Genomic DNA, 13287 nt, shown 5'->3' on the forward strand with positions numbered 1-13287 from the left:
ATCTATGCACATGTACACCAAGTGCCTCTGCTCCTGCACCCCCTTAAGGATTGTACCTCTTATTTTATATTGTCTTTCCATGTTCTTCCTACCAAAATGCATCATCTCACATCACGTCCTCCGCATTGAACTTCATCTGCCACCTATCTGCCCCCTCCACCAACTTGTCCATGTCCTTTTGAAGTTCTGTACTGTCCCCCTCACAGTTTACAATGCTTCCAAGTTTCATATCATCTGCGAACTTTGAAATTGTCTCCTGTATATCAAGATCTTGATCATTAATATGTGTCAGGAAAAGCAAGAGTCCCAGTACTGACCCCTGGGGAACTCCACTACAAACCTTCTTCCAGCCCAAAAAATATCCATTGACCATTGCCATCTGTCTCCTATTACTCAGCCAATTTTGTATCTACATTGCTACTGTCCCTTTCATTCCATGAGCTATAACTTTTCTCACAAGTCTGTTGTGTGGCACTGAATCAAATGCCTTTTGAAAGGCCATGTACACTGCATCAGCAGCATTATCCTCATCAACCATCTCTGTTACCTCTTCAAAAAACTTCGGCAAGTTAGCTAAACATGATTTCCCCTTTGTAAATCCAAGCTGGCTGTTCCTAATCAACCCATATTTTTCCGTGTGACTGTTAATTCTATTTTGAATAATTGTTTTAAGAAGCTTCCCCACCACTGAAATTAAACTGACTGGTCTGTAATTGCTGGGCTTATCCTTACAACCTTTTTTGAACAAGAGCATGCTGTTTGCAATTCTCCACTCCTCTGGCATCTCCCTTGAGTCTAGGAAAGACTGGAAGGTTTTGGCCAGTGCCCCTGCAATTTCCACTTATTGCTTTCGATATCCTTGGATGTGTCTCATCCAGTCCAGGTGCCTTGTCAACTTTAAGTACTGATAGTTTGTCCAACACTTACTCCTTATCAATTTTGAACCCTTCTAGTGACAGGGTTTCCTCTTCTGTCACTGTGGCCCCGGTAACATCTGCTTCCTTGGTAAAGACGGATGCAAATTATTCATTTAACACCTCAGCCATCACCCCACACCCCCACCCCCCCACCCCCCCACCACCACCTCCATGTGTAAATCCTCCTTTTGGTCCCTAATTGGCCTTACTCCTCCTTTTACCTCCCTTTTACTATTTGTGTGCCGATAGAAAACTTTGGGATTCCACTTTATGTTGACTGCCAGTCTTTTCTCATAATCCCTCTTTGCTTCTCTTATTTGTTTTTTCACCTCCCTTCTGAACCTTCTGTATTCCGCTTGGTTCACAATTGTATTTTCTACCTGACACCTGTCATAAGCACACTTTTTCTTCTTAATCTTAATTTCTATCTAGTTTTTCATCCAGGGAGCTCTGGATTTGTTTGCCATACCTTTCCCTTTTAAGGGAATATACCTTGACTGTGCCAAAACCATGTTTTCTTTGAAGGTAGCCCATGAAGAGGTGGTGGCGTAGTGGTACTGTCACCCGGCTCATATTCCACAGACTCAGGGTAATGCACTGGGTCCCAGGTTTTAAACCCACCATAGCAGATGATGAAATTTGAATCCAATAAAAAATCCGAAATTAAAAATCTAATGATGACCATGAAACCATTGTTGATTGTCGTAAAAACCCATGTGGTTCATTAATGTTCTTTAGGGAAGGAAATCTGCCATTCTAACTGGCCTGGCCTACATGTGACTCCAGACCCACAGCAATGTGGTTGACTCTTAAATGCCTTCTGAGCAAGGGCAATTAGGGATGGGCAATAAATGCTGGCCTAGCCAGTAATGTCCATGTCCAATGAATGAATATTTTTTTAAAAATTGTTCCGATAGTTTTTCCTGCCAACCTTTGATTCCGGCCCAGCTCCATTCTTGCCCCATTGAAGTCGGCTCTCCTCCAGTTAAATATTCTTACTCTGGATTGCACATTGTCCTTTCCTACCTAGACCTTACGATACAATGATTACTGTCAGCAAATGGCTGTCACTTATTTTGTTTAGCTGAAACAGGCGTAATGTATGTACATGTTCTTTCTGTCTGCAAAGAACAGAGCCCTGTGTATTAATATATGTGGCTTCCAGTACACGCAAATGCCCCACATTGCGAGCCTGAATGACAATCTTAAATTGGTTGTCAGCGTAATTCTTAGCACATTGAGGATTATTTAGCAAACGTTGTTCAACCGCAGAATCATTTCAGTGTTGGATACTGTGTTTTGAGGTTTGCAAGCATGGACTTGTTGGGTACAGTCTGTTTGATACAATCCACCAGTCTTTGGGATGTACGGCGTACTGGCACTGAAATTCATATGTCAAATTACTCATTTGTGTGATAGGCAGCATGTCTTTTTGGCTTGATGGCAGCATCTTCTTAGTGATAAATATCACTCGTGTTAAGCATAGTAGCACTGTGAAACAGCTAGCTTCACCTGTTGTTCAAATTTTTGAGATACCTTGCCCTTCTAGCATAATCTGAGTTAGACTGGGCACTTTTCAGAGCCGAAAGTGACAGCCTTAGGCCCACTCATGAGTTTACGTGATATACAGCGTGAAATGATCTGTTTAGAGTAGCCATTATCCCTCTGGATGCCTTTGATGTGCCCCATTTCAGCATCAAGCCTGCATGGTAAGTAAATGGCTCGAGCCCTATTTTCAAGGTTGTCAGTAAGACCAATTTTATAGCGTGTAGAACTGTAAGAATCCCAACGTGTATATTGACCAGTGAAGTAGACCATGACAGAGAATCACCTGGCAGATTTCTCAACCAGTGCATCTAGGAAGGGGAGTTCATTTGACTGCTCCATTTCATAGGTGAATTTGAGTGCAAGATGGAGCCCATGAAGACATGTAAGGAAATTATTACATGCAGCTGCTTATTGGTAATAGAGTTACTAATTTAGGCTGTGCCCTACACTGCACTTGGTCTGAGGTGCACAAATTTCTTTCATTTTTCGATTTGATCCATTTATGCCATTATATTGCTTCAATAGATGACTGCACCATAAACAGTACCCGTTTGAAACACAACCGCACCATAAACTCACTTAATCGGAAGCAGCTTGGCAAAACAATTAATGATGCCACTAATGATGCAAGAAGCCTGAAAAGCAAACCCTGTCAGGGTTGCTTGTGGGCATCCAAAGGTAGCCCCTCATTCAAAGATACTGAGTGCCTGACCAATGGACTGGCATTGAAAAGGGGGGCCACTGAGAGCCATCCCCCTGCCATTGTTGCCAAACCCTTCCCTCTCCCTGCAATCCCCCTCCTGTCAACATTCACCCGTGGCCTGGGTCCCTCAGAAATCCTGGGCCTCGGGTGGGTGCATTACCAGAGACGGCCACTGCCTCCCTGGTGGTTTTGCCAAGTAATGAAGAGCCGCCACCCTCTTATTGGCTGGCAGCTGTTGACGAGCCGGTCTTCCACTCCGGAAATCCTTGATCCTAGGGAAGACCCACCACTGCCCAATTAAATGCCTGATTGACACTCAATGCCTTGGCAAAAAGAGGCAACGGAGGGCTCTCACCAGCTTTCCAGTTTGTGGGCATGACCCCCATCACCGAAATTAAATTCTGCCCTTAAATATTGTGTTTTTGATTCTAAAGTCCAAATCATTAATATAAATTGTGAACAGCAGTGCCCCAGCATTGATCCTTGTGGGAAACCACGCCGCACCTTCTGCCATCCTGAATTCTGGTTCATTTCTTGCAACATAGAACTGAAAAGCAGGAGGTTATGTTAAATTTGTTTAGAACTTTGGTTGGTCCATACTTGAAATACTGTTAAAAGTCTGGTTTCCATATTATAAAAAATATGGAAAAGACGCAAAAAAGATTTATGAGAATGATACAGGTGGGCCGAATTTTCCCATCATGACACAGGGTCAAATTGTGTCGGGTGGCAAAAAAAAGGAGAGGGGCGCAAACCCCACATGCAGAAAACCCGCCTCCATTTCCAGTGCCAGCCATTGTCACCGGCACAGGAACAGAGCAGATTGTGACTTGACATGCATTGCAAGGAACATTTGCACCCATATTAAAGGCTGCTGAAGCACTCATTTTGCTATTTTGAGTTGTGTGGAAAGCTTGGAAGCTTGTGCAAACCACATCAAGTCAGTGAAGTTGGCAACACAGTGGGGGGCTTCTCAGAAGTGTGGGAAAGCTTTGAAGATTTTGAAAGTCAGGAAACTTTTGTGGCACATTGAGCAGAAAAGCCTTAGGGAAGGTCCTGAATCTGTAACAGGAGGGATGGATGAGGCAGCAGGGTGATCCCTGAACATACAAAACCTGGGCAAAAACCTGCCAATGGGATATTAGTCCATTGAACCAGGCTTGAATAATTTTTCCTCCAGGAAAGGAATTCTGCCACTGGACATGGGTGCAGCAGCCCCCTGACACCTGCTTGCAGCCCAAACATCAGAACAGGCATAAACACAATGCTTCATTTGTATTGGAAGTCGGAAGAAACCAGTGGATGCGGTGTGTGTTTGTGCCTGTTCTGTAAGTGGAGCAGGGCACCCTAGAGTGCCATGTTTTATATTGAACCAAAGTGATCTGTATTGTGTTTTGTGTACTATCACACTTGAGCTGTATTGTAATATACTTTTACAGATTTTATGACAAAAGTATACTTTTGGAATAAAGGTTTGTAAATAATTTTCTTGCAAAGAGAAATTCTGCCACCTACTGCCTTATTGTGGTATCGTTTAATAGATACATAGCGTGGAATAATCCGCTCCCGTTTGCAGCGGGCGTCATGTCAGGCGGGTGGGCGCAGAGAATTCGGTGGGGGGGGGGCAGAAATCAGTTTCATGCTGGCATGAAATCACAGCAGGATCACCCAATGGTGTTCGCCATGGCAGATTACGAATTCCACTGGAGGCCGGACGTGAATCTGATTTGCGTCCCTCTAATGGATACAAAAAAAAGGCCTGGCCGGAATCAGCACCCCCCCAGACCCAATTTACCATTATGCGAGTGGGAAAGCACGCCGACCCAGGACACATCTGGACAAGCGTGACGCACAGAAGTTGGAACTTACCTTTAGGGCCTTGTTCAGATCGCTGATATTCGAGGAGAAGAAGATGCTGAAGCCTTACAGCTACTGGACCCTGGAGGAGCACGTGCATCGCATGGTGGATGGATCCTCATGCGCATGACTCTGTTGTGAAGCAGCCCTTGGAAGGTGGGAGGTTTCCACACAGTAGCTTCAATTTCGCTGAGGCCTCAGAACTTCACAGACTTCGCCATAGGCTCACACCATCTTCTATGATTGCTGTTGAAGCTTCAGGCCTGCTTCAGAGTGAGCGAGTGAGGTTGGAAGGGACTGGGCGAAGGTGTCGGTGGCGGTGAGATTGGGAGGGGGCAGGAGGGTGTCTGGGGGGAGGAGGGAGTACGGGGGGTAGGGGGGAGGAGGGAGTCCAGAGGGGGGAAGGTGTAAAGGGGGAGAATGGTGCAAGTGGGAAGGTAGGTGCAAGGCGGGGGGAAATTGTGACGGAGGGAGTTTGGAAGGGGTAATGTGGCCGAGGGAAGGAGCAAATCCAGAGGGGATTTGGTGATGGGGGTGGAGGGAGTATCGGGTGGAGGAAGGCTTAAGGGGGAGAAGGGAGTACGGGAAGGAAGCTGAAAGGAATGGATGCGGTATGTGTTTGTGCCTGTTCTGTAAGTGGAGCGGGGCACCCTAGAGTGCCATGTTTTATATTGAACCAATAATATTTCGCTGAGGCCTCAGAACTTCACAGATTTCGCCATAGGCTCATACCATCTTCTATGATTGCCGTTGAAGCTTCAGGCCTGCTTCAGAGTGAGCAAGTGAGGTTGGGAGGGGCTGGGCGAAAGTGTCGTAAAGGTGGAGGAAGGTGTTAGGGGAGTGGTGAAATGTCCAGTGCAACAGAGGGGTCTATGGAGTCAATGACTGCCTGCTGCAGATTGAACTCAGCTGGGCATGATAGGATGGAATGATGAGTATGAGAGGGTGCACAGGGAGCCAGTAGGGTGAAAGGGTGAGGGTGCATCGGTATTGGTAGAACAGTTGGTGAGGGTGGTCACTGGGGACATGGGAGGCAAAGATGGACCCTGAGGATGGGAAAGAGGAGATCGGGGAGGTCAATGAGGATAAGATTTTCAGGAAGGTAGGGAATGTGCACGTTCACCTGGACATTCCTGAAGGAGAAGGGCGTAGGGTAACAGTGGGGAGGCTGAAGGTGATGCCAGGAGCTGGACTGTGACGGGGGACAGGACATGACTGACTGTGGGAGGAGAAAGGATGTGAGAGCTGATCTCAAACTTAACCCCAATTTTGCAGAAATCAAAAGTGAGCTGAGCCTCATGTTGGATGGGAAAAGGTGCTGAATGAGACTGCAATCAGTGTGTGCGCGAGATGCAGGTCAGCTCAGATGGACAACTGAAAGAGAGTCCCAGCAGGCACCATTGAAAATGCATGGGACAGTGAGATGAGTGTGGTAGATGAAGGCTCCGTGTGCATGGGAGAGTGCTTGCACGAGGCTCCAAAAGGCCCTGCCACACACACACTTCTCCCTCCAGATTCACTCCTGGTTGGGCTGTGTGCAGCTGAGCTGCTAGTGGGGGGTGGATACAGGGGGGGGATTCATGAAGCCTGTAAATGAAGCTGAAAGACAACAATACACATTTTTCACTGAAAGTGAATATATTTTCAGATTATAAAGTGACAAAATATTTTCACCCGTGCAACCGCTTGTGATCAGAATTTTTAAACTTTTCTAGGTCTACCATTTCTAGGTGCTGCCCTGACAGCTGCAGGGGTGGAGACATTCTATGCAATGTTTGGCCCTGTGGAGAGCCAAGGCCTTGACGGCCCCGACTTGCTTTGGTTGACATCATATGGGCCAGCTGCTCCTTCTGTGGCTAAAGAGGATGAGATTAAGGGGGTCACAGGCAAAGGGGACTCAGAGAGAGCAGACAACCTCTGAAATCCCTGAATGGATGATCCACAGTGTCCAGGTGCTGCTCCTCCAACCTGCAGGTGCCCCAGGGCCCCAGCCTGATTCCTTGAAGGGAAGGAGCACCTGGGGGTACGTCGAAGTGCCCTGTTTCCCTCTCACATTGCCACTGCAGGAACTCATCCATGGCTACCGCGATGGAGTGCAGGTCTGCACGCATCTCTGCATTCTGCTGAACCAGGGTCTCCATGGCGTCCGCCATCCTTCCCATGGAGACCTCCATATGCGCACATGTAGGCACCACTTCATCAGAGAGCAGGTGGACAGCTTCCTGCGACTCGCATGCCATTCTGTTCAGGGCTTCCAACAGCTCTGTGTGATATTCTCCCGCCTTCTGCTGACTCTCCATGATGAGCTAGAAGGCTGAATCCAGAGGCTCGTCATCTGACTCAGGCCTGACAGATGCCTCTTCCCCAGCAGTCCTCCAAATGCCAGGGAGCTCAGCTAAAACTACCTCCTCCTTCTGCAGATATGTGTCTGTGTGGTGACCACCAGATTGTGAACCCGAGCCTGCTGTAGATCTAGGTCCCACGGAGGTGTATGTCTCTGTGCTGGTGGACGACGTGGGTTAGCGCTGTGGTGCATCTTCCAGGCTGCTTATTTCCAGCTCTTCAATGGAGGAGGTGTCCTCTTGGCTGGAGGTGAGGACCTGAATGGAGCTGAAGCACAAGCTGGCTGAGGGCATTGGTCACTTGGCAGAGCTCCCTATGAACAAAAATAGAGATAATTAATGCATGGCAGCAGAGTGAAAAACAGGAGAGTGAGCACTCAAATTGCATTGAGAGAGGGTTGATCTGGTGCAGGATCCTCATGTGGATCTTCTCCACAGACCTCACTGTCACCGCAGGCACGATCCACCTCCTCACCAGTCAGTGCAATGGCATGCTCCCCAAAGTGAGTGAGGGGCCTAATGTGGGCTACACCCACACACACACACAAACGCACCCCCCCCCCCCCCCCCCCCCCCCCCCCCCACCCACCCCTCCTGGGACCACTCCCTCCTGTTGTGAGCCAGCTTCTCCTGCGCAAAAACAGATGGAGAGAGTGTGAGCAGAATACACAGATTGATATTGCATAATAGCAATGTACTTAAGTGTTTGGTCTAATCCTGGCTAATTGTATTTCACATCTTTTTCTGTCCAAAACAATAGAGCAAACACCAGGAGTGGCAATAATGCCAGAATTGTCCAGGATGCCAGCACTTGCAAAGGGAGATTTGAAGGAATGCTACTATAATCTGAATGATGAAAACTTCTGTGATAATTTGCTATCACGAAACATCACAAAAGAGGAATGCTGCTGTACTGTTGGAGTTGGCTGGGGTGACAACTGTGAAGTTCACCCTTGTCCCATGATCAACACAGGTAAAACCATTCTCAGGACTTGTATTTAACAAATTAGTCAGTTGAAATGTGTTCTACTGGATGGTGGTGGAGTGCTAGAAGTTAAAACTAATGTTATCTTTCAGCATTCATCCTTGAAAATGGTGGTTTTAACTGCAATGAGTGTTTAAACCATATTTAATATAAGATTAAAATTAAGAGCTTCTGGGTGTATTTTTCCAATGAATGCTATAGAATAAGGCCATTTTTGGGTTGTATTTTGGAGTTTAGCTTTAATAACATTTCAACATTTTCTGAAAGGAACTGCAATCTACTTATGAAGTTAATCCTGCCAGTTAGATAAAGTTCACCTCCCTTTAAAACCTACAACAGAAAAGACAAGGTCATCTACATTGTAGGAACATTATCACATTCAAGTTCCTTTCCAAGTCACACAGTATTCTGACATAACACCAGCACCACAAGCACTGTAGCCATTCATAGAGAAGATTGACTATCAATTTCTTAGGCATTAGAGCTTGGTATTAATTGTAGCCATGCCAGCATTACACACATCCTGTTAATAAATAAAAAATGGTACTCTGGCTGTTTTTGCTGGCACCTTAATGTGCATCATTCCTACCACATGCAACATTAAATGCCCTGTCAGACATTAAACCTTCAGAGTGTGAATCAGTGTCCTTACCGTTGCTGAGACTATACAGTAATGTTGTCTATTAAAAATTCTTATGCTATGTCTATACTGTACATTAGTGGGAGTAGTGGTGATACCCTGCTGCTCCTCACTGTTATCCTCTTAATATGGCTGTGGAAATGGTCTTCCTTGTGCTGGGGTACAATATGGCCTGTGGCTCCTGCCTATATTGCTCCTTCTCTGAGAGAGACTGCCAGATTGTATATGCCAATACCCTGAGAGTAAGCTGCCTTGTGCCATGCTCGATATGCCCAGCCTGCTCAGCGTTCTTGCATATAACCACGAATTTGTGTGGGAACATCCTTGAACACAATTAGGGGTGAAAAATCTGCCAACAAGGTCCTCTCAAAGCTGCTGCATGAGTCTCCAGAGACTATAAGTAAGAAGTTCCTGTAAATAAAATTAAGGGCTGCCAGTAAATTCCCATGGAGCTTCCACTCATTCTATGATGGACTGAATCTATGCAAAAAACATTTGCACTCCTGCAGCCTCTGACACTCCATCTATGAGCTCTGACAACTTCAAAAAGATTGCATGGAACAATTCTGCACATTATTAAATTTCCCTCTGTATGCAGCCACCATAAGATATGAAACTGTGGGTCTTGCAGCAGAAGGATCTTTGACCCTAGCACTCATGTTGTTTTGTTGCTGCTCCTCGGTCTGCTGGTTAATCTACCTGGTGCTACCCCCTGACTTCTGGGGCAGAATTTTCCGTGCCCGCTGGTGTCGGGCATGAGTGGACAATATAGCGAGAAGGCCAAAATTCAGTTTCACAACATCGTGAAACCAGTGTGCAATAGTTCGTTCTGACTGTCAATGGCGGGCCGCATTTCCCACTGTCAGACGTCAGGAACTACATTATAATACAGCTACATATTATTATAAGGCCAGCCCGCCAGAATCATCCCTCCATGCTGGATCACCTGCCCACGTCGGCGGGAAAACATGCCGGTACAGAAAAAGTCTTGACAAGTGTAATGTGCAGAAATCAAGACTTACCTTCAGGGCCTTGCTCACATCGTGGACAACCGAGGAGCAGAAGATACTGGAGCCCGACAGCAATGTGATCCTGGAGGAATGTCCAACGCATGCTGGGTGGATTCTCGTGGAAATGGCTCTGCCGCGAAGCAGCTCATGGAAGGTGGAAAGTCACCATTGAGGGTCTGCTTACAATGGATGACTGTTGAAGGGATGGAGAGGAAGGTCCAGCTGTGTTTGGGAGAGGAAGACATACCATGGGTGGGAGTGGAAGGTGTGTCGACTGGGGTGTGGTTGGGAGGGGGGCATAGAGGTGTTGAGGGGGTGAGGTTGCGGCAGAATGAAGGTGTCAGGGGTGTTGAGCTTGGGAGGGACGAAAGTGTTGGGAGGTGAGTACAGGGGGGATGAGGGTGTATCAGGGAGGAGACGGCAACTGCGGAAGTAGGTGTAAGAGAAGGAGTTCGGAGGAGGGAAAGAGTCGAGACAGGGGAAGGATTCTGGTGAAGGAAGGAGTCCAGAGAGGGCAAGGAGTAAGGGTGGAGGAAGGCATCAGGAAGGGGGAAGGTCTAAGGTGAGGGGAGTTCAGGGGATGGGGGGAGCCCAGTGGTTGGGGGGTAAAGGAGTTCCAAGAGGGGAAGACATTCCAAGAGGGGAAGAAGTTCCCCAAGTGGGGAAGGCGTTCCAAGAGGGAAGTTCCCCAAGTGGGGAAGGAGTTCCAAGAGGGGAAGGAGTCTGAAGTGGGGGAATGTCCAGGTGAACATGCAAGGGAGGGCACTGTTCAGTGGGGGTGCATCGAGGTGCTCTCTTTCCCTCTCACATTGCCACTGCAGGAACTCATCCATGGCTACCGCAATGGAGTGCAGGACTGCGTGTGTCCCTGCATTCTGCTGGACCAGTGTCTCCATGGTGACCACCATCCTCCCCATTCTCTATACACAAAAAACATGTGGGGACTGCTTCATCAGAGAACAGGCAGATGTACTCCTCTGACTCACGTGCCACTCTGTTGAATGCTTTCAACAGCCCTGCATGATATTCTCCTGCCTTCTGCTGAATCTCCAGAATCAGTTGGATAGCCAAATTCAGAGGCCCTCATCTGACTTGGATCTCACAGATGCCTCACCCCCAGCAGCCCTCTGAGTGCCAGGGAGTTCGGCTGAACCTGCCTCTTCCTGCTGCGGACATGTGTCTGTGCGGTGACCGCCAAATTGTGAACCCAGGCCTGCTCTAGGTCTAGATCAGAGATGTATGTCTCTGCGCTGATGGAGGGTGTGGGTAAGCACTGTCACAGGTCTTCCAGGCCACTTAATTCCAGCTCTTCAATAGAGGAGGAGTCCTTGGCAGAGCTCCCTGTGAACCAAAATAGAAATAATTAGTGCATGTCAGCACAGTCAAAAGCAGGAAGAGAGCACCCACAGCTGTGTTGAGGGAGTGATAATGTGGTGCAGAATCCTCATGAGGGTGTTCGCTGCCAACTTCACTATCGCCACAGGCACAGTCCTCATCCTCACCAGTCAGCACGATGGCATGCTCCTCAAAGTGGGTGAGGGGCCTATGGTGGGCCACTGCACTCCCCAGTCTGGGACCTCTCCCTGCTGTTTTGAGCCAGCTTCTCCTGCATGAAAACAGATGGAGGGAATGTGAGCAGGACACATGGCACCACATGGAATGTTTGTGTGATGAGTGGAGACATGGACGGGATGAGGATGCGAGCTCCAGATGATATGAGCCTGAGAAAAATGTGAGTGTGTGTGTATGTGAGAGTTGTCCCTTGAGATGTGAGTTCCCTATGACTGTGTGATGGGTTTGCAAGTGTATGAGTTGAGAATGATAAGAAGAGTGATTTAACCCTGGTGGAATGAATAAGACCATTCATCCTGTCGCAGCACTGGTGGCTGTCCTCTTTTGCAGGGCATTGGCACTGACCACTGCTACCACCGCCTCCCATGCTGGATTGGTGATGTTGCTGCCCATTCTGCATCCAGAGCAGGTGTAGAGGACATCACAGTGAGCCTCCACAGTTCCTAGGGACTTGTCATTAAACTGGGAGACTGCAGTCTTCTTGCCTTTTGGGGCCATGTCTTCTTTGCAGCAGTTGTGGGCTGGAAGCATTAAGAGGTGTGCACATTGCTGCACTTAAAATATGGCACCTGGCATGATGAAGCGGCAAGGTGATAGCCTGCAACATTGAAATGACGTTTTTCCTGGGAATGCATAATTAATGAGGCAGGATTGTGATGATACAGCATGAAAAGCCGCCATTGCAGCCAGTGGGTAAAATGTCCTTTTTCCCATCCACTACCGCATTTAGTACAAATCTGAGACGATTCTACCCCTGAAGTTTTTGTGCTGGTGCTTTTGTGCTGAAGAGCACTTGGCAGATGCTTATTTGATGAGTAAATTCCTACTTGTTCCTAGTGCCAGTAACATCATTGGGCATGTGAAGAATGAGAAATGAGCATGTAGTAGCAATGTCAATACAACAGTAGCAGTGTCATGCTACAACAGGACAGATATGTCAGCATAGTACTAAGTGAATTAACTTGAAGAAATCACCCTGTGGGATGACAGGAGGTCGCCTTGCATTCATTCACCAGACTGTCTGTGTTCTTCTTGTTGACAGTTTTGCAGCACAATACTTTCATGGTGAGTGATGTAGGATTGTAAGATTCCCACCACTGCAGGTTTTGTCTGTATGTTTATAGGTGGCTTTCACATTTAAATCAAGACACAGTATAACAAGAGATGTATGGCAATGACTGGCCTGAATTTCGTCTTGTGTGAGGAGATGGCTGCACAGCTTGCAAATTTGTCATGGAATTTTGATGTTGTAATTAAGCCTACAAGTGTTTGGTCGCGCATTAGAAACTATCCCCTTTGCCAGCCAATTGATTCAGCTGAAGCACTATAGACACAGGCTGAGAATTTCCTCACAGCTGTTGCTGGTCCATCACTGTAATTTTGCTGCAAGTGTATCAGAAATCTGCTTACCCATGTAAACAGAGTTTCAACCAGTTCCAGCAAAGTTCCAACAAAGTGCCAGAGTAATCCTTTCTATATACAAGGAACACAATTAAATTACTCAAATGAGTTGACCAATCCTGAACTTGGCAAGGTTAGTTCTTCACAGTCTCAGTGTACTGGTACACAGCAATCCCAGAGCATTCTCCCACCTGTCCCACCATAGGAGAATCAACTCTTTCATTAGTTGTTCCTTTGCCACGTAAGATGTTGCCTTATTATGCTCACATTCATTATAAAACAATTTTGATATGGTCAAAGACAGCATGGTAA

The 13287-nt window shown here is 47.1% G+C and overlaps 1 protein-coding gene across 1 annotated transcript in view; it reads left to right on the forward strand.

The window, feature by feature from the left end:
* The window catches only part of LOC121292264 (latent-transforming growth factor beta-binding protein 2-like), a 658547-nt gene that overhangs the window by 604850 nt on the left and 40410 nt on the right, over positions 1–13287 (forward strand). Inside the window, exon 31 of the mRNA XM_041214068.1 lies at positions 8128–8340. Within this exon, the coding sequence (XP_041070002.1) occupies positions 8128–8340 (213 nt within the window). The remainder of the gene's footprint in view (positions 1–8127; positions 8341–13287) is intronic.

This window comes from Carcharodon carcharias, chromosome 20 (genome assembly GCF_017639515.1).
Source record: "Carcharodon carcharias isolate sCarCar2 chromosome 20, sCarCar2.pri, whole genome shotgun sequence".
Classification (NCBI taxonomy): domain Eukaryota; kingdom Metazoa; phylum Chordata; class Chondrichthyes; order Lamniformes; family Lamnidae; genus Carcharodon; species Carcharodon carcharias.